General features: G+C 43.2%; 1 protein-coding gene across 3 annotated transcripts in view; it reads left to right on the top strand.

The window, feature by feature from the left end:
* LOC309344847 overlaps nt 1-11,213 on the top strand; it is a 92,172-nt gene extending 80,959 nt beyond the window's left edge. For 2 of the 3 annotated variants that reach the window (XM_081867674.1, XM_081867676.1), the window contains one exon: nt 10,274-11,213. In XM_081867674.1, coding sequence (XP_081723800.1) covers nt 10,274-10,378 — 105 coding nt within the window. In that variant the 3' untranslated portion in view covers nt 10,379-11,213. Of the gene's footprint in view, nt 1-9,006; nt 10,205-10,273 lie in introns of those variants that run through there. The other variant, XM_081867675.1, reaches the window with a different exon arrangement.
* Nucleotides 11,214-22,438: the final 11,225 nt, after the last annotated feature.

Genomic DNA, 22,438 nt, shown 5'->3' on the forward strand with positions numbered 1-22,438 from the left:
AGGTTGCAATCCTGCGCATGCTTGATAGGAAGCCAATGCTATGAAAGTCAACAGAATGCAAAGTTGGATGGATCTGTTGATTTCAGTTTCTCTCTGTTTCATTTCCCCCTCATTTCTGCATCAGTTTATTTAAAAAATTCTCTCTCTCACACAAATTATTTGCTTTTTAAGTGCATTTTATGCACACATTTGCAAGCAACATTCCTGAATTATCACATTGTTTTCACTCAAATAATGGAGACCTTCTTCACAAAATTCAGAGAACTGTGAATTTCAAATGGTAGATGTGTTTCAGTTTGTTTATTGGTTCAGGAAGTATCAGTCAGGCTGATCCAACCCCTTCACATCACTAGTGGATTGTATTTCCATTGAGTCTCACTGAGGTTTACTTCTGAGTAGGTGTGCCTAAGTCTGCAGTATGAGTTATGACTAATCTTTGTTGGATTGTACCTGGAGGCTGTGATTTTCCACCCATTTCAAATGGGTGCTTAAAAATCTGTTGCAGAACACTGACACAGCAGCTGTTCAGAAGCTTCAAGCCATATCATGGCTTGCAGGGCAGCAGCTGAAGAAGGAGCAAAAAGGGTTTTCTTGTGTGTGTGTTTGATCCATCTTTTAGATTTAGGGGAGCTAGTCTCAAACGTTTGTTGGGGGAGACCTAGGTTTTTTTGGGGGGGGAGTTATTTGTCCTGTCTTCACGCTTTTTATGATGGAGGACCGCTGTAGCCACCCCCAACGACATGTTCTCAAGATGGAGGGTGAGGGAACAGCTGCAGTCGCCTGCGGTTCCTGCGCAATGTTTGCCATCTTGCCAAAGGTTGCAGGCAGCTTTACCTGCAGCAATTGCATGTTGGTTGCCCTCTTAGAAGACAAAGTCCAGCAACTGGAGGAATGTGTAGCTACGCTCCAAAGAATTAGAGAGCTGGAGCTCTTCTTGGAAGCAACAGAGCACACCGTCTCCACCAAGGAGGAGACAGGGGACTCCCCTGAGAAGGAGGCTAGTTCACCAACACAGGAGCCAGATATATGGAGAAAGGTGACTCAAAGAAGTAGGAGGCCCAGGGTTCACTCTGATTGTTTAGAAATACACAATCGCTTTGAGGTCCTCTCCCCTAGCATGGAAGACGAAGAGCAGACTCCATTTGAGGATCTCTCCCTCATTACAGTTGATCAGGTATATGAAGACGAGCAGCAAAGTCAGTCCTCAGGGAATGTGCAGGCGACCTTGGAACGGACAGCTCACGGAAGAAGCCCGACCAGACCTAAGAGGAGGCGTGTAGTGGCGATGGGGGATTCCCTACTGAGGGAAACAGAAGCAGTGATCTGTGGGCCTGACAAGATGTCTCGGGAAGTGTGCTGTCTCCCCGGGGCTAAGATCCAAGATGTAACTGAACGACTGCAAGGAATCATAAAACCCACTGACAAATACCCCTTCCTCTTGGTTCATGTGGGAACCAATGACACTGCAAGCAATAGCCTCCAGAAGATCAAAAGAGACTATGAGGCTCTGGGCAGGAAATTGAAGCAATTAAATGCACAAATTGTCATCTCATCTGTCCTCCCAGTTGAACGACGTGGCCCAGGGAGAGAGGGAAAAATAGTGGAAGTGAACAGCTGGCTTCGCAAATGGTATAAACAGGAACGGTTTGGATTCTTAGATCACGGACTGCAGTTTCTTGAAGATGGACTTCTGGCAAGCGATGGGCTGCACCTCACAACGGTTGGGAGGAATGTTTTTGCCAAAAATCTCAGAAACCTCATCAGGAGGGCTTTAAACTGACTAATGTGGGGGAGGGAGACAGTGCTCCTGAAGGTAGGAGTCTATCGATTGATGAAGATGATCATCCAAATGTCATAGACCAATTGGAGCAAACAGCACGCAGACCTAGTGGTGGGAGGAAAAAATCCTGAAATAAGAGACACGGGGGAATGATTAATGGACTTCAATGTCTGTACACTAATGCGCAAAGCATGGGAAATAAACAAGATGAGCTTGAGCTCTTGGTACAGCAAACTAAATATGACATAATAGGCATCACTGAAACCTGGTGGGATAAGTCCCATGATTGGAATGTAATAATGGAGGGATACAATCTATTTCAGAGAAACAGACCAGACAAGAAAGGAGGAGGAGTGGTGTTATATGTCAGGGATGTGTATACCTGTGAAGAGATCCAAGATTTAGAACCTCAAAGCCAAAGTGAGAGCATTTGGGTCAAAATTAAGGGAGAGAAGAATAACAGTGATCTCATTGTGGGAGTTTACTATAGATCCCCAAGCCAAACGGAGGACATAGATGATGCCTTCCTGGAACAGATGGCCAAGCATGCAAAAGGAAGGGAGATAGTAGTAATGGGGGACTTCAATTACCCGGATATTTGTTGGATGTCAAACTCAGCCAAGAGCATAAGGTCAAACAGATTCCTCACTGGCCTTGCAGACAACTTCATTGTCCAGGAAGATGGAGAAGCAACAAGAGGAACAGCCATTTTAGATCTGGTCCTAACCAATGTGGATGACCTGGTTAGTGGGGTAGAAGTGGAAGGATCATTAGGCGCGAGTGATCATGCTCTTCTGAAGTTTACTATACAGCGGAAAGGAGCAGCCAAGCATACTAGGACTCAATTTCTTGACTTTAAGAAAGCCGACTTCATAAAACTTAGGGAAGTGCTGGGTGAGATCCCATGGACAGTAATATTAAAAGGAAAGGGAGTTCATGATGGCTGGGAGTTTGTTAAGAGGGAGATAGTAAAAGCACAACTTCAGGCAATACCAATGAGACGGAAACATGGAAGGTGCCTAAAGAAGCCAGGGTGGCTATCTAAAGAACTTTTAACTGAGTTAAGATTAAAAAAGGATGTGTACAAAAAATGGAAAAGGGGGGAAACCACCAAAGAGGAATTCAAACAAATAGCCAGCACGTGTAGACACAAAGTCAGAAAAGCTAAAGCACAGAATGAACTCAGGCTTGCTAGAGAGGTTAAAAGCAACAAAAAAGGCTTTTATGGGTATGTTCGTAGCAAAAGGAAGGACAAAGAAACAGTGGGGTCACTCAGAGGAGAAGCTGGTGAAATGCAAACAGGGGACACAGAAAGGGCTGAACTCCTCAATGCCTTCTTTGCCTCAGTCTTCTCTGATAAAGAAAAAAATGCCCGACCTGAAGAATTTGGAGCAAATGATTCAGCAGAGGAAACACAGCCCAGAATAACTAAGGAGATAGTACAAGAATACTTGGCTAGTTTAGATGTATTCAAGTCTCCAGGGCCAGATGAACTGCATCCAAGAGTATTAAAAGAACTGGCAGATGTGATCTCAGAACCACTGGCAGTCATCTTTGAGAATTCCTGGAGAACAGGCAAAGTCCCGGCAGACTGGAGGAGGGCAAATGTTGTCCCTATTTTCAAAAAGGGGAAAAGAGAGGACCCAAATAATTACCACCCAATCTGACATCAATACCAGGGAAGATTCTGGAGCAGATCATTAAGCAAACAGTCTGTGAGCACCTAGAAAGGAATACTGTGATCACCAATAGTCAGCATGGATTTCTGAAAAATAAGTCATGTCAGACTAACCTGATCTCGTTTTTTGACAGAATTACAACCCTGGTAGATGAAGGGAACGCAGTGGATGTAGCCTACCTTGATTTCAGGAAGGCATTTGACAAGGTGCCCCATGATATTCTTGTAAAGAAGCTGGTAAAATGCGGTCTTGACTATGCTACCATTCAGTGGATTTGTAACTGGCTGACTGACCGAACCCAAAGGGTGCTCATCAATGGGTCCTCTTCATCCTGGAGAAGAGTGACTAGTGGGGTGCCACAGGGTTCTGTCTTGGGCCCGGTCTTATTCAACGTCTTTATCAACGACTTGGATGATGGACTCAAGGGCATCCTGATCAAATTTGCAGATGACACCAAACTGGGAGGGGTGGCTAACACCCCAGAGGACAGGATCACACTTCAAAACGACCTTGACAGATTAGAGAACTGGGCCAAAACAAACAAGATGAATTTTAACAGGGAGAAATGTAAAGTATTGCACTTGGCCAAAAAAAATGAGAGGCACAAATACAAGATGGGTGACACCTGGCTTGAGAGCAGTACATGTGAAAAGGATCTAGGAGTCTTGGTTGACCACAAACTTGACATGAGCCAACAGTGTGACGCGGCAGCTAAAAAAGCCAATGCAATTCTGGGCTGCATCAATAGGAGTATAGCATCTAGATCAAGGGAAGTAATAGTGCCACTGTATTCTGCTCTGGTCAGACCTCACCTGGAGTACTGTGTCCAGTTCTGGGCACCACAGTTCAAGAAGGACACTGACAAACTGGAACGTGTCCAGAGGAGGGCATCCAAAATGGTCAAAGGCCTGGAAACGATGCCTTATGAGGAACAGCTAAGGGAGCTGGGCATGTTTAGCCTGGAGAAGAGGAGGTTAAGGGGTGATATGATAGCCATGTTCAAATATATAAAAGGATGTCACATAGAGGAGGGAGAAAGGTTGTTTTCTGCTGCTCCAGAGAAGCGGACACAGAGCAATGGCTCCAAACTACAAGAAAGAAGATTCCACCTAAACATTAGGAAGAAGTTCCTGACAGTAAGAGCTGTTCGACAGTGGAATTTGCTGCCAAGGAGTGTGGTGGAGTCTCCTTCTTTGGAGGTCTTTAAGCAGAGGCTTGACAACCATATGTCAGGAGTGCTCTGATGGTGTTTCCTGCTTGGCAGGGGGTTGGACTCGATGGCCCTTGTGGTCTCTTCCAACTCTATGATTCTATGATTCATTACTATAGCTTTTGAATTAAACTGTGCAACTACAGACTACTATGTTACAGTCTTTGAGGTTGGTACTCTTCTGGCTATGGAACAGCCTTCCCAGAACAGAATTACCTGGTGGTCATTTTGGTGACTAATGACTACTTTTTTACAAAATAAATAAATCACATTTTAAGCAACTAGCATTCTAAACAAAAGCTGGATGGGGTTTGTCTAAATTGTCTTGCACAATTTTTCTCCGCCTCCCTTCAATTTTTTAATGCTCAGATTTTTTGGGGGTTTGTTTTGCTACTTGGATTTGAACATTTTGTTCTGAGTGGCTGTGGAAACACAACCAGATGGGCAGGGCATAAATAATAAAATTATTAATTATTATTGATAGGATGCTCATAAGGGACTGTTTATAAAACAAGCAGCCAAGCAAGCACATGCTTTGGTTGGATGTGCTACTCTTTCCACTGAACATCTATAGCAAACAGCGTTCCCAAGCCTGTCAATACTCCTAAGACAAAACAAAACAAATTCCTTCCAGTAGCACCTTAAAGACCAACTAAGTCAGTTCTTGGTATGAGCTTTCGTGTGCATGCACACTTCTTCAGATACACTGAAACAGAAGTTTCCAGACCCTTCTATATAGTGAGAAGGTGGGGAGGGGTATTACTCAGAAGGGTGGTGGGAATGGGTGATTGGCAGATAGCTGTGATGAGCCTGTTGACGACTCTTAACGACTGCAATAGGTCTTACAGGAAAAAGCAAGGGGTGAAAAGGTGAAAAATGGCTTTGTCATGTATAATGAGATAAGAATCCAAGGTCTTTGTTCAGACCAGGTTTCTCCATGGTTTTAAGTTTGGTGATAAGTTGTAATTCAGCAGCTTCTCTTTCCAGTCTATTTCTGAAATTCCTTTGTAGTAAAACAGCTACTTTGAGATCTTGTATAGAATGTCCTGGGAGATTGAAGTGTTCTCCTACTGGTTTCTCTGTCTTGTGATTCCTGATGTCCGATTTATGTCCGTTCATTCTTTGGCGTAAGGTCTGGCCTGTTTGTCCAATATAGAGAGCTGAAGGACACTGTTGGCATTTTATGGCATACACAATGTTAGACGATGAGCAATTAAATAGTCCCGAGATGGTATGTGTGATGTTGTTGGGGCCAGTAATGGTGTTGTCCGGGTGTATGTGGCAGCAAAGTTGGCATCTGGGTTTATTGCAGGCTCTGGTGCCAGTGTCCGTGTTAGGTCTGGTTGTAGTATTATTGTGGGTTAGGAGTTGTTTAAGACTGGGTGGCTGTCTGTAGGCAATGAAAGGTCTTCCTCCCAGAGCTTGAGAAAGAGAACTGTCATTGTCCAGGAGAGGTTGTAGATCTCTGATGATGCGTTGTACTGTTTTAACTTGGGAGCTGTATGTGATGACTAGAGGTGTTCTGTTATTTTCTTTTTTGGGTCTGTCTTGTAGCAAGTTCTCTCTGGGTATCAGTCTGGCTCTGTTGATCTGTTGTCTAACTTCATCTGTTGGGTATTTTAGTTCTAAAAAGGTTTGCTGTAGATCTCTTAGGTGAGAGTCTCTGTCTGTAGAATTGGAACAGATGCGGCTGTAACGTAGTGCCTGGCTATATACAATGGACTGTTTGGTATGTTTGGGATGGTAGCTAGAGGCATGTAGATATGTTTGTCGGTCAGTTGGTTTACGGTATAAGGTGGTGTCTATGTGCCCATCCTGTATTTTTATAGTAGTGTCCAAAAAATGTATTTCTTGCATAGATTGATTCATTGTTAGGTTGATTGTGGGGTGAAAATCATTGAATTTCTGGTGGAAGGTGTTCAGGGTCTGTTGACCATGTGTCCAGATGATAAAAATATCGTCAATGTATCGCAGGTACAAGAGAGGTTTGAGTGGGTAGGAGTTTAGGAAATGTTGTTCTAAATCTGCCATGAAGATGTTGGCATACTGTGGGGCCATGCGGGTGCCCATTGCTGTGCCGCTGATCTGAAGGAACAGGTCATCACCGAATTTGAAGTTGTTGTGGGTAAGGACAAATTGGCAGAGTTTGGTGGCAAGGTCCGCTGTGGTTTTATCTGAAATGGTGTTCCTTATAGCTTGTAAACCATCGTTGTGTGGGATGTTGGTATACAGAGATTCCACATCCATAGTAGCTAGTATAGTATTGTTGGGAAGATTATTTAAAGATTGTATTTTCCTCAGAAAATCTGTGGTGTCACGTACATAGCTGGGAGCACTGATGGCATATGGTTTCAGAACAGAGTCCAAGCTATAAGAACTGACTTAGTTGGTCTTTAAGGTGCTACTGGAAGGAATTTGTTTTGTTTTGACTATGGCAGACCAACACGGCTACCTATCTGTAACTAATACTCCTAAGAGTATCCCACAGCTATTGGTAGCAACTGCATTATCAACAGTGTAGATAAATCTATTGGTTGCTGCGCTTGTTACTCCCCAATTTTGGGGTATGTGTGCGTGCTTCATCATAAGGCAATATGATGGGATTAACATCTGATTCGCGTAGGATTGCCTTCAATTTACTCTGCTGGAGATCAACACCTTCTAGATGTTTGGTCGTTAGCTGTAGAAATAGTATCTTTTCTTCACTACTGCTTAATTATTGGCAAGCCTTTCGTGGGCTTCCATCACCCCAGAGGTGCAATTAGGAGCTCATTGTGAGAGCTATTGATTAGTCACTGATAGAGGAAGTTTAGTTGATTGGTGAGTGAATTAGATTTGGAATGATTTGTGACTCTTTGCTTTGGGTCCCTGTAAGAGTCTGTTGTCAGATTATGCGTTTTATTGATACGCCAAAATAAAGAGAAACAGAGCAAATGAATAATCAATTGACCATCAGAACAAAGGATAAGGAGACTTTGCTGAAACCATTCTGTGCAATTGATGATGGGCCATAATGCAACTTCGCTTAAACAGCAAAGGAACAAATTCCATAGTGTGAGTTTGCTTTTTAAGCAATGCTGTATGGTTATTTGATGAGGGTTCAGTAGTGAGGTTCCAACTCGGTATGAAGGAGAAATTTGATTTCATCTGAAGCAGAATCTATTAAATTCTCACTTTCCCCCCAAAATATATGTCAACTGAAACATAGCTACCTTTCAAAATTTGCACTCATCTGAATTTTGCTATGCAGTTCACCAAGAAATGTTTTTAAAAATGCATATATTAAGGGCAATGGTATATATAAATACAATTAATAAATATATTGGTGAGAGCATAACAAAGAAATACATTATATTAGGGCAAATTGTTTGGAAAAAATGTGTACATTAGTGAAAACTTCATATAAAGATGTGTTTATTAGGTGAAATTTGCACTAAAACACTGATGGATTTTCATGAGGCTTATTTTTTATGGCTGCAGAATGTGGAGAACTATATTTAAGATCAGAAAAATAAGAAACTGGGAGACCCAAAAGTAACAGATCCTTCCACCCTGACTTCCAGTTTCTCTGATTCTAACATGGGCATGCCACAACAGCCCGTATATCTGAAAAATGCTTTTGCAATGCCTCTCCACCATTTTTTCTCCAGACAAAATATATCCAACCTTTCCTTATAGTGATTGGACTCCAGGTCCCTCACCATCTTTTGCATTAGTACTTATTTGACTGTATTGAACAGTTTGGATGTTTGGAATTATGTATTGTTTTATGTAACTTCTTTTAGTGGTCACCATTTTTAGGGGGGGAAAATCCTTTGAACAAATGGCATATACATTGGCTAAATGAATAAATATTTGTTGTCCTCCTTTGAGCTGCCCATAAGTTCTACCATTTCTCTTGAGATAAACTCTGGACACCCTTCAGCTGGTTTGGATGGTAATGCCAACTGGAGGATATGGGAATTGTAGTTCAAAACATCTGGAGGGCAGTAGGTTGAGAAAGGCAGTTCTGGACCCCTAAGAGCTGTACCTGAATCCTCATCATCCCACCCATATAATGCAATTGTGAAAAGCACAGAGCCTCCACCAGGAAAAAGATGGCAATATTTATTTCCACCTCCCTTTTCTTATCCTAAATGCTTGGGGCAGAAATTGCAGGTTAAGACATACAGAATGTTGTAGATGTAACCAACAACAGACAGAGATAGCTTTTCCTTATGCTGCATCCAAGAACTGGGCAAATTCCAAGTGTGGATTTAATGGCTAACTTGTTAACTCTGGCCAAATTGTTCTTTATCCAAATAGCTTAAAAATGTTAATGTGATTTTCTCACTTAGGGCAGTGGATTGGCTGAACAAACTGTGGGAAACAGATGAAGTTGACAAGTTAACTATCCTGATTTTAATTAGGGAATGCACTGAGGATACAGGTGTGCTTATATATTCAATAATAGTATCCTCTTTCTGAATTACTGGAATAATAATTGAAAAGGAATTTGATGTGATTTAGAATTTCTCAAAGATTATATACTGCAGGTGTAATTCAAGAGTAAATCCTTGCTTTTAATTTTTGTTGTGCAAGTGAAATAAACTAACTACCCATTACTGTATTTAATCCCAAATAGTGGTGGAAATAATTTTTAAAATCTAGTATTCTTTCAAATGATGCCAGGGCTCAAATTAGGGTGCCTCTCAGGAGAAGGGAGTTCTATCATTGTGAAACAATCACCAAAATGACCTATACAATGGTGTGCGGTCAGTGAACCAGGAGGACTAGGCCAGTCCCCTAAATGTTTCCCTGGCACCTTGTTCCCAAAGCCTCAGAAGGTCCTGCCCAGCTTGGGAAGGAGGTGTGATGCTCACATGCAAAACTTCGTGACATCATGCACACTCCTCCCACAATCATCCTCACAAGCTGGTGCCTCTGGCCCTAACTGTTCTGCTATGGAAAATTTCACCGCATAGGCTCAGGTTGTATATATGTGTAAATAAACCATATATCATATAGACACCACAGTCACCACTGTGCCTCATTTCCAAAAGGAAACACAAGCCCTGGGTGAGCGCCTGGGACCCCTGTAATCTCACACTTGCTTGGAGATTGGTGTGGCATGCATATCAATAAGGAATCAATACATGACATCTTAAAAAAGGAAGAGGCAATTGCCCTTGTTTAAGTGTGTTGGGCCCTGTATATTTTGATCATAAAGAGGCCTGATTCTTACTTTAAGATACATGTGGGAAATGCAGGAGAGAACATAGAGGATGGAATAGCATTTCTGCAATGTGGTGGATCTGCTTATCTTGACCTTCCTGCCATCAGTTGCCATCCTTATACCATTTGTATGCAAGATGCTTCCAGCAATAAATTCTGCTTGTAAACCATTTGGGTTTGGCTTTTTGTAACAGAACCTTCCAACACAGTTTAAGTGCCATTTTGCTTCCTGGGCCTTCATTGTGACAAATCCTACACTCACATAGCCGAAGCAGGCTATATTTCAGCTCGTCACTCTTGCCTGATCTTTTCAATCCACAATAATCTTTACATGGCTCATATGTGAATAACATTAAACAGCTAGTCATTATTATTGTTATTATCTTGCAGATGAAATTTGGGGAAGCAGAAGATCGAGACTCAGAAGAGCTTTTTGCCTGGATTTCAACTTTTATCAGTGATTTCAGAAGAGTCTCAGCCGAGATTATACCATGAGTCACTGATTCGGCAAAACTGAACAGTGTTGCCTTGAGGGTGTCAGCAGAAATCAGATTATTTGTGGGGTTATTGTTTTAGTCATTTGTACATCAACGAATTTCTGCTTGAATGTAACTTTCTTAATGACCTTACAGACCCTGTGCTGAAAAACAACTGCTGCCAGGAAGGCCCATACGGGATCCACAATAGTTCCTCCAGCTAGGGGTAAATTAAGGAAAACAGGACAGTTGATTTGTTATCAGGCCTGAACCAGTCTCTGAATGTAAGCCAAGAACTTCCTAACTTTGTGAAAGACCATGGACTATATGTGATTTGCCACTTTTTCCAATGTGCTGCCCTTCAGATGTTCTGGAGCTGTAGTCCAAAAACATCCAGAAGGCATCAGCTTGACAGAGTTTTTTTCAGACACAGAAGAACAGCGATGTTCTACTGTAGCCCTTTATGGGCCACCTTTGGTATAAATTATAGAAATCTATCACTTTGCCCTTATTGTATGTGGATATCAGAGCAGTGCTTTCTACTGACCTCAGGTATCCTGAACTAGAGAAAACAGTATCCACGTGTACAGGTGCCCTCAGTGCTGGCCCTGGACCAAAGAGTGCCCCAGGTGAGGAGCATCCTCAGTGGCCCTCTACTGAATACCATTTTTCTGACTGCATTCATAGCACAGTTGATTAATGCATAGATTGGATGCATGGCTTGTCCCCGTCATCCTATCCCTGATCACACAGATCACTTCAGTGCAAGCTGATTCCACTGACTGGGCAACTGTTGTTTTAAAATGTGCTCATAATAAAAATAAACAATGCTGCAATGCTGATCACGAAAGTAAGTATTTCCATCTTTTCAAATGAAGAAAAATTGGTTGAATTACTGTTGTTTTAGCTGTTGAGTTCCACCCCCAAGCCTAGCATCCTAGGTCAGGGGTGGAGAAACGTAGTCCTGGGGAGCAGGAAGATTTTGTGGCAAAGCCTACTGGGAAGAGTTGTTGTGCTCACTAAGCCTGAGCTCTTTTGTTCCTTGGAATAAAGAGTTCACTTCACTGACATGTGAGTTATTGCTGACCAGCTCCCAGCTCCCACCTTGACATCAAGGTGGGTCTTTACAGCATAACCAGGATCCTTGCTCCTCGTTTTGCTGAATACAGGCACTATTAGCACTCATGTCCAGGTCTAGGGCTCAAGACTTCCTCAAATCTCACTTGCAGCCATCAGCATTTGACTGCCAACATACAGCAGCAGTCAATGTGTGATAGATGTGCAATACATTTCTCATATCAGGTCAACTTAAAATTCACAAATACATAACAGTGAATTCCAAACTACAGTGGTACCTCGGGTTAAGTACTTAATTTGTTCTGGAGGTCCGTTCTTAACCTGAAACTGTTCTTAACCTGAAGCACCACTTTAGTTAATGGGGCCTCCTGCTGCCACCGCACTGCCAGAGCACGATTTCTGTGCTCATTCTGAAACAAAGTTCTTAACCTGAAGCACTATTTCTGGGTTAGCGGAGTCTGTAACCTGAAGCGTATGTAACCTGAAGCCTATGTAACCTGAGGTACCACTGTATGGCATTGCATTTCAGGTTTGTTGTTTGCTTAGTCATCCCATGCCTGGAATGGAAATCAATCCAGTGAATGTGATTGGTTGCTGTTGCTTTCTGTCTGCAAACAGTATGTAACTGATGACCTTTCTTTGTCCATTGGCATTGTGTTTCCTTTGCACTGAAATGAATGGAGTGGAAAAACGCAACAAGGTCACTTATGCACTTAATCATGTAGGTTACATAAATTCAAACCAGTAGGCAGTGAGATGAATAGCATAGTTTTGTGTGGAAGGCGAATTGCAGTGGAACGGTGTCAAGGACTTACAGAATTACAGTGTCAAGGACTTCCGGGTTGGCGCCTCCAGCAATGGTGGACTTCCTCCGATCGGGAGGAATTTGCTCCATGGAAATCAGAGTCTGACCGCCACGGCGAAGGCGGAGACCCATTAAAATCACAGGCGGGAGAAGCCTGTGAATGTGGGATTCGGCTGGCACCTTTTGCGCCTCCCCTACTCACGGGGAGACCTGGTTTCGGGGATCCAGAGCGATGTGGGGTGAGCAGTGCGGTGCTTCGAATTGACTGCTTTTTTCACGGAGGGAAGCCGCATTGCTGTTGCCGGAGAGCGCTGACTTTTTCCTGTGGACAATTTGACTCTAAACAACTACCCGTGAGTAGAACGGAAAATTGGATTTACAAACGTCTTAATTTGGTACCGAAACGGGAAGGTTTCAAACAGGAAGTCCGCCTTCCCTTTTGTAAATAGATTGAAGCAAAGAAGCTGCAAGCTAAGGTCTTGGAAAGCCTTATGTAAAGGATTAAATCTCCATCAATTAAAATCATTAAACCCCCCTTGGAAGCAGGAGAAGAGGGGGGAAATTTTGGATCGTGTAAACCTGCAGGAGAGAGTGATAAAAATTAAATTACCACTGCTCTGAACCTGGAACGGGCTGCCAGTAGATTGAGGTTTTGGGAGAGTTCATTGACTGTGAATAAAACGTATGTTGACAGTTAGTTAAATAAGAGAAATACAGTGGTGCCTCACAAGACGAAAATAATCCGTTCCGCGAGTCTCTTCGTCTAGTGGTTTTTTCGTCTTGCGAAGCATCCCTATTAGCAGCTTAGCGGATTAGCGGCTTAGAAAAAGGGGGAGGAAGGGAAAAAACTCACAAGACTCACAAGACGTTTTCGTCTTGCGAAGCAAGCCCATAGGGAAATTCGTCTTGCGAAGCGCCTCGAAAAACGGAAAACCCTTTCGTCTAGCGGGTTTTTCGTCTTGCGAGGCATTCGTCTTGCGGGGCACCACTGTATATTGTTTCCATTGTCCTCTTCTGTGTTTAAAAAGGAGGAAAAGTAACTGAAAATTGAAACTAACTTTACTTTTGGAACTGTGCTTGAAAGGATTGATACAAGTGGAGACTGTTTCCCTCTAGAGGGAACTTTTGAAACTGTTACAAGAGTGGAGCTGGGGAATCTCCAGCTGCAGGATAAGAGCTGTGAGAATCAAGGATTGACCTTGGACCATTTAAGAATGTCGACAGGAGAAGCCTTAGTGATTGCATTATGCAAGATAAGCTATTCGTTGGAACATCTTCACAAAAAGACGGATGTTATGGCTACTAAAATTGATAATTTGGGACAAAAAGTGATTAATTTGGGACAAAAAGTGAGCACCAATACAGAAATTATTCAGGATTTGCTGCAGGAATCTACTTTAGCAGAACAAAAAGTGGAGAAGGAGAAGGAGAAAGTTGTTGTTGCCTTACAGAGGCAAATTGAGGACTATAAGTTGAGGCCTTTTATGATTGAATCCAGAAAAAGTCAGATTTTGAGGATCGAAGCCCGGCCTGGACTGGAGAAGGAAAGTTGGAAAGATCCCCCCATGCAGGGATTAACTGACTTTTGGGACATGGACCTGGGTCAGGAGGAGACTGGAGTTCTGGGGGCCTTTGGATTTGGAGGAATTTTGAAACATGTTCTGAAATACTTCATGGACGTTAGCTTCAACTATGGAAATTTGGCTGACCTGTTGAGAAGGAACGAAAGTATTGATAGGTCAGAGTTTCCCCGAGATCTGCTCTATAGCATCAAAGAATATGAAGAAGACCTGCAGAAGGGACTTGGAAAAGAGTTAAGAGCCTCGGACATAAGATCTCCAGGTTGATGGACTGTATGGAGTTGATGGAAGTGACTGGCAGAGTCCGAGACCGGGGAGAGGAGATGGTGGAAGAAGATTGGAAAACTTAAAGTCTATATATAGAAATATTGTAAAATTAATGAGTGATAGAAAAATGTTGGAATGAAATTTTATGGCCTTAGTAGAAATACTATAAGGAGTTAAGCTTAAATAAGTATATTAATTTTAATGGAAATAAGATTAAAAATATGTTAAGACATTTATATGATAGAAAATAGAGAAAGATGGAAAGGAATTGCTGAAACAATTAATGGAAGTGGAATACAAAGAGGAAGGTGAGAGGAGGTCGATGAAACAAGGGAATGAAAGATAGAATATGGAAAAGGTATGATGTATGTTTTTAAATTGTTTTTGTTTTGTTTTGTTTTGTTTATTGTGTTAAGGTTGTGTTTTCTATTGTTTATATACTGTATTGTATTTTTTCTTCTTCTTTGTTTTCTTTCTCTTTTTTCTTTTTTGTAAGCTTTAAAAGTAATAAATATTATCTTAAAAAAAAAGAACAGTCACAGTGTCACATGCTATGGATCCAGGGTGGAACAGAAAAAAAACTTGGAGTGGAATGCCCATCCTGGGCTTCCATTTAAGAGTAAGTATCTGGATGAGGGCATGGCTGGTTGGAAGGAAGAAACCTTGAAGAGGAGCACCTTGAAACTAAAGATACATTGCAATGTCTCATTGTCGGTTCCAATTATGCATGATATTGCCCTACCTTTTTAAATTAAAAAGAGAGAGAGGCTAATACCAGTTTTAGCGTAGTCGGAGTGATTCAATATACTAGTATTGTGTTGATGGAAGGGGCAAAATGTTAGGAACATAGGCAAAAGTTACAAAAGCAATTAGTTTCACAGAATCGTCACAATGCATTTTACAGCTAACTAACTTGCCTCTCTAAAGAAATTTGCACTTCCCCCAAATATTCGCCAGTTTGAGTGTTGGTTTTAATAATCACACAATAAATGGAAGGTCGGCAAATTGCCTGTGAGATCAGGGGGAGGGGGCATAGGACTTGCAAATGAACAGAGAAAATTATTTTTATCGTGTGAGTGGAAAAGGGTGTTACATGTGCTATTTATAGAGACTGGGAAAGGATAACTGAGAAATGTTGTTCTGCCTTGTCTTTCTACTCTGCTCCTGAAATAGGAAGAATGAACCTCAGCCGAACAATGGGGCAGCTGCTAACCCTTAGATGTTCATGCAAGAACATTGATTTGGTGCCTATTGGGATGGTTGGAAATGGAGACTGCAATCTTCATATTACCATCCAAAACCCCAAAAACATAGAAATTCAGCAGGTGCCTTCTGTTTCAACTTTTAAACCCCTTCTGAAAAAACTGTCTATTCTATCAGGTAATTAAGAATGCATCTTTTCATAATATCTGATTTCCAATTTTGACTTTCTTACATGGTTTTTATTGTGAGGTTTTATGTGTAGCTGTCATGAACCTATTTGATATACACTGTGATAGATGGACTAATGGACTGACTGAGTCCTACTCTTTGGAGAAGTTCACAGAACATTTCCAAGATAGTATGAGGCAAGCTTGGGAGAGGTTTTATTTTTTTAAATAAATAAATAAATAAATAAATAAATAAATAAATAAATAAATAAATGGTATTGAGAAAGTGGTAGGTTTATAGTTTGATGGAATCCAAGAAAACTATTCTGTCTAGCCAATCACCCACCATGTATTCTCAACTTTTCATTCTTTTGCATTAGAATACAAGATTTACTTGAAACAATCTGATGCTTTTTTTCCTACTAGGAAGGGTTGGTCATACCTGGATTGTTAAACCGCATTGCCATATCCTTCAACATTCCTCAGATGAAAATAGGAGTATTTCTTACTTTGCCCCACAACTGGTCCTCCTCCACCCCCCATTTTTGTGTGTGTCCATGCCCCCCATAGAGAATTTCCTATCAGAAGAAAGCTGAGTGTCACCACTGCTACACCCATGGGACCCAGCACACATACCCTCCCCTGCCCTGAGAAAACTCCTTAATCCCAATTTTATTCTTTGGTAGATTTACAAAAAGAAAAGCACACACCAATAAATAAATTTTAGAAAGGGGCAAAATTATATGTGGATGCACAAAGCATTTTTTAAAAAATAAAAAAGACTCCTTGTGCCCTGCTCCCCCTTTCTTCCCACCCAGGGTGGCCTTGCCCAGAGCCGTCTTTCTATTGGGCTAACTGGTGCGTTGCACCAGGGCACTGGCCTCTCAGGGGCACCCCAGAGAGTGGGAGAGCTGCGTGGCTTCCCCTTTCCCTGCACGCCTGCCAGCTGTGCCCCATCAACCATATGACTGGCAGGCGTGCAGCTTGCCTCCCAAGCCTCCGCGGGAGGAGAGTAATCCCTGCAGAGGCTTAGGATGGAAGCTGCGCCCCACCAACTATATGGTTGGCGGGTGTGCAGCTTGCCTCCCAAGCCTCCGTGGGAGGAAAGCGATCCCCGCAGAGGCTTGGAAAAAGGTCAACAACACTGGGAAAGGGGGGGGGGGCGCTGGAGGGATCTTTGCACCACGGCGCCGGATATGCTTAAGACGGCCCTGGCCTTGCCTGCCCCTTAGAGCCAGTGTGTCATGTGGGGCTGGGCCTTGGCAGTGGCAGCCTCTCCTCCTCCCCTGCCCCTCCCAAGGGAGGAGACTCCCTCACATCCTCTGCAGCTACCATCGTCATCGCTTGGGACAAGCGCTGGCTCATCTTCTTCCCCAAGTTTGGCACTGGCGGGTAAACTAGGGACATTTTGGGATCAATCGTTTTCCAAATTCCAGTGTTGCTTCAAAATTACCGTATTTTTCACCCCATAGGGCGCACCGGCCCATAGGACGCACCTAGTTTTTTTGGGTGGAAATAAAGAAAAAAAAATTTATTCCCCCCCCCCCAGCCGTGGGGCTGGGGCAGGGGAAGCTAGGGCTTCCCCCGACCCCAGCACCCAGAACAGGCTGCTCTCCGCAAGCCGTGGGAGGGCTCCCACGGCTTGCGGAGAGCTACCCGAAGCCCCGGCGCGACTGCTCAGCGTGCCCGGGCTTCAGGATAAGAGGCAGCTCTGTGCAAGCCATGGGAGGGCTCCTGCGGCTTGCGCAGAGCTACCCGAAGCCCAGGCGCGACTGCTCAGCGCGCCTGGACTTCGGGGTGCAGGCAGCTCTGCGCAAGCCGTGGGAGCCCGGCAGGAACTCCAGCGGGCTCCCAAGGCTTGCGGATAGCTTCCTGAAGCCTGGAGAGCGAGAGGGGCTTCAGCGAAAGCCTGCATTCGCCCCATAGGACGCACACACATTTCCCCCTCATTTTTGGAGGGGAAAAAGTGCGTCCTATAGGGCGAAAAATACGGTAGTTTATGTGATGCAGCTGGACTATTTTTTTATTTATTATTATAAAAAAATCACTTTGCCAAACACTAACGTTGTTATGGTCCAACACATTCTAACCACCTTTTCTCGTCGCTTTCTTCTTTCCCTTCATTGCTGTTTTATAGGTTGTAACAACCCACAATATTCTACTTATGGCTACCCATGATGTCACCGCATAGAATCATGACATTATTGGCAGTGAAGGCAAGCAAGGCCCAGGGGCAGTGAGGGCATAGAAAGGGGCATCAAGAAGTGGCAGCAGGCAGAGTAATAAAAGGGTGCTGAGCAGCACCAAAGCAATGCTAACATTTTAAAAATGAACTTGCTAAACTTCTGAGAACTGAAGGATCCTTCCAGCTTGCGATCATGAATATGACGCAGTGAGTAGTTTTAGCTCAGTGCTAATTTTCACTTAGCTGTAATCCAGCCTGAGCCCTCAGGATAGAGTAGCAAGTAAATCTTAACTAACTAAAACTATCATTGGCTGTGAACCTATGCACTTTGTGGAACAAGCCGCTACTTGCCAGCTAATTAAAATGAGCCTAAAATGAGCCTCAATTGCTAAATTATATCAAAGTTCAACTCTCAGCGGAGTGTTAATTAAACTTCGCTAAACTTAAGAAGATAGCTGCATAGGTTGGCTCTATATCCGGTAGACAGATTTTGGAAGACCTTAGTTCATCTACCCACGCATTAAGAAGTAGCACTACTCTGTGCTTCGCCCTTCAATTTTTTAGAAGCTTGCTTCCCCTGAGAAAGTGGCCTTTGTTTTTCTGCCTCATTTGCACGGTGATTTAGATTTTATTTTATTTTTTTAAAAAAAGGATGGGTGCAGGGTTCAGCTTTCATTAGCGGTATGAGATGGCCAAGGGTTGTGTGTGTGTGTGTTATTTTCCATTAAGAACATCGCCAGCTCTCTGCAGCCTCCGCAGCTGGTTTGGAGGTATGGTTTGAAGATATAGGAATATAAGCAGCCCTGGGTCTCATCCGTGCTCGGATGGGAAGCTGCTTGGGAAGGGAACCGATCAGTGCTCAGATGGGAACCGCAGCTCTTTATTTATCAGATTTCCTCCAAGGAGCTCAAGATGGCAGCAGGCATGGTTTCCCTGCCTCTCCATTTGATCCCTGCAGCAACCCTGTGAGATAAGGTAAAGGTAAAGGGACCCCTGACCATTAGGTCCAGTCATGACTGGCTCTGGGGTTGCAGTGCTCATCTTGCTTTATTAGCTGAGGGAGCTGGCATACAGCTTCCATGTCATGTGGCCAGCATGAGTAAGCCACTTCTGATGAACCAGAGCAGCGCATGGAAATGCCGTTTACCTTCCCACCACGTGCTTTCGATCTGCTAGGTTGGCAGGAGCAGGGACCGAGCAACGGGAGCTCACCCCGTCGTGGGGATTCGAACCGCTGACCTTCTGATCGGCAAGCCCTAGGCTCAGTGGTTTAGACCACAGCGCCACCCGCGTCCCTACCCTGTGAGGTAGGTTCTGCTAAAAGACAGTGACTGGTCCAAAGTCACCCAGTGAGCTTCAGGGAAGAATGGGGATTTGAACGTTGGTCTCCCAGGTCTTAGTCCAGCACTCTAACCACTACTACCACATTGGATCCCATGATAGGAAATAGGTTATGTCTCATGATATCATTCTCTAAGCTTTAACTGAGGGATGGGAAACCAGGGAAACTTTTTTTTAAAAGTGAAGTCCTTTGTTTTAAAAACAAAAAGGTTACCACTGTGATTTCTTTAAAAGCAAAGAAGACTTTACTCAGGGACAGCTGTTGGGTACGTGGCAAACAACTTCTGTACCTTCCAACCTCTACAGGTAACCTTAGCTGAGGAATTGACAGGGTTTTCATTAAGTGGGACCATCAAGGATGTAGAGAGATGATTTGTAGAATGAAAATGAGGGCACTGCCACCTCAAGAGTAAGGCCAGTGCAACAAAAAAACTCTCACACCACCCGAGAGAAGTTATCCAAATTTTTCTTTTCCCTTTGCAAATTTTAGAATTTAATTTCTTTCTTTTTTAATTCATTGATAGATAATGGTTTGATAGAAGAAGAAAAATGTGGGGTGCTTTTTTTTGGCGCAGCATTACTAAGATGACTAGATTCAAATCTTCAAGTGCAGCAGAGTTCTGAAGACCTAAAATTAGCATTCAGCCTTAATGCACATAGTTATCTGAAGCAATGCAATGTTTTGCTTTTCAGCATACATTTTGAAATATGTTTGGCATAAATACAGATATTGAATAATCTTCCAGGATTTTCTAGGCTTTCCTTTTACTGTGGGTCATATTCCTCATCAAATGAATGAGGAATGCTATGCCGTTGGGTGGGGGAGCAGAATTAGATATCTTTATGCAATCCTACTCAGAACTAAGCCCTATTGAATTCAGTGGGACTTACACTCAGGTAAAGTGGCGCTAGGAGTGCAACCTGAACATGTTAAAAGTTTGAAATCTTCATATGCTTACATCATGCAAAGATAGCAAATGACCTTTTCCTTCAAATATGTACCCTGGGTAGCCACTGATGGCTAGAAGGTGCTTGCTTACATGAACGTTGATGGCTGGTGGCAACTAATTAGATAATAATATTTATTATTTGTACCCCGTCTCCCCAGCCACTCTGGGCGGCTTCCAACAAAAATTAAAAATACATTTAAATGTCACACATTAAAACTTCCCTGAACAGGGCTGCCTTCAGATTTCTTCTAAATGTTAGGTAGTTGTTTATCTCTTTGACATCTGATGGGAGGGTGTTCCACAGGGCGGGTGCCACTACTGAGAAGTCCCTCTGCCTTCACTACCGATGAAAGCTGAAGCACAAAACTTTGGGCACTATTCAGCTAGGTTTTACTCAGGAGTAGACCCACTGAAATGGATGAACATGACAGAATTAGTCAAAACAAAACAAATTCCTTCCAGTAGCACCTTAAAGACCAACTAAGTCAGTTCTTGGTATGAGCTTTCGTGTGCATGCACACTTCTTCAGATACATGTGTATCTGAAGAAGTGTGCATGCACACGAAAGCTCATACCAAGAACTGACTTAGTTGGTCTTTAAGGTGCTACTGGAAGGAATTTGTTTTGTTTTGACTATGGCAGACCAACACGGCTACCTATCTATGACAGAATTAGGTCAACTTTCAGTGAGACAATTACTTTCAGTGAGTTGAGTACCACCCTTTGAGTTATTTGAATGTGATGAGTGAAGGAGAAAGAGGTAGGACTTTTGCAGCTGGAAGAGATGGTTGTGCTTGCAGGGTGCATGTGTGATATAGGCATAGTGTCTATCTTTGAGGAAACAGGGGTATTTCAAAAGTCTAGGTATTTATGCAGCCACTTTCCCCCAATGCTGCACTTGCATATTTTTAGGTAAACAGAAACTGCAAAGCACAACAGTTCTCTGATACTCTTTCCTCCCAGGGAGCTCCCCACCAGGTTGGGATGACACATCACACAGCAATATGCTGAGGCCTTCTTTCCTCTCATTACCGATAGCATATAGTCCTTCTTCATTGCATGTGATGTTTCTTTGCCAGCCAATTATATTGAATGGCAATGGGAGACAAGGTAAGATTTAGGAAGCTGTCTTCTAAACGTCAGACGATTAGTCCGCCTGGTTCAATATTATCTACCCTAGCCAGCGGTGTACGCATGGACTGCAACTCTCCAGGGCTTCAGACAATCCCCCTATCTGCTGGGGATTGAAATTGGGACGTCCTGCACTGCCATTGAGCTACAGTTCTTCTCTAGCACTTGGATCAAGGTGGGGAAATGTGATGAGCAAGAGAACAGAAAACTTTTCAGGAAGATGGTATTTTCAGGTGGTTGCCTACGGTCAAGAGTAATGGATAGTATTACCTTGGAACTTCTTAACACACAAAGAAGTGGAGGGGAGCCATGGAAGCATGATGCTACAAGTTGCGGCAGGGGGGTTACTCCAGATGATCCTCTGAGTCCCTTCCAATTCTTGGGATCAGATACCTGTGGGGGGTAGAATGCATAAGAGCAAGGTTGGCTAGCAAGCTTGGATGAACATCATAATTGGTTAAGCACCATGATTAGCATAGCCAAAGAAGATGCCCTGTGCCATACAGCAAGTGGGTGGGTCTTTCCGCCACCCCACCTAGCTGCTAGGTAGGAGAACTATAGCCAGAGAAGTGTGTGAAAGCTAGAGACATGCTTGTTCTGTGCTGTGTTTCAGGGTGTTAAATGCTGTGAGCCCCACCATCTTATACTCAGCTTGTCTATACAGTCATACTTTGGTTTTTGAACAGCTTAGTTCTCGAATGTTTTGGCTCCCAAATGCAGCAAACCTAGTGAGTGTTCCGGTTTGTGAACTATTTTTGAAAGCCGAATGTCCGACAGGGCTTCTGATTGGCTGCAGGAGGTTCCTGCAGCCATTCAGAAGCTGCGCTTTGGTTTTTGAACGTTGTGGAAGTCGAATGGACTTCCAGAATGGATTCTGTTCGACTTCCGGGGTATGACTGCATGTGTAAACAAAACCACACATCCTAAAGACACACCCCAGTCTCTGCTGACCTTCATTCCAAGGAAGCCAAACCTGGAACCCCTGGAATCTCTCCCAACTTGGAGATTAGGGTGACCTGTAACAATATGTTGGTTTGGCCAACAGAAAAACAAGCAGATATACAAAGGTTTTGCCCGGCACCAGGGGTCTGAGTAGTTATTCCCCTCACCCAGGACCATGCCTTTCACTTCCCAATATTTCTCCTTGTTTGTGGCAATATGCCACCTTTAATCAAAGTTAAGCTGATTTCAGCGTGCACATTATTTTCTGTGGCTCATTAAGTTCCTCCCATTTGAAATGCTCTTCATTTATATGTGAATCATGTAAAACTACACTGAGCACAATTGCTATTTCCATGGTATCCGGATTCCCCACATCCCCAAACAGCATAAGCTATGGTCACGATCATTTTCTTTTTCTTCCTTCCTTTGGG

Source organism: Podarcis erhardii, assembly GCF_964252035.2.
Source record: "Podarcis erhardii genome assembly, chromosome: 6".
Classification (NCBI taxonomy): Eukaryota; Metazoa; Chordata; class Lepidosauria; order Squamata; family Lacertidae; genus Podarcis; species Podarcis erhardii.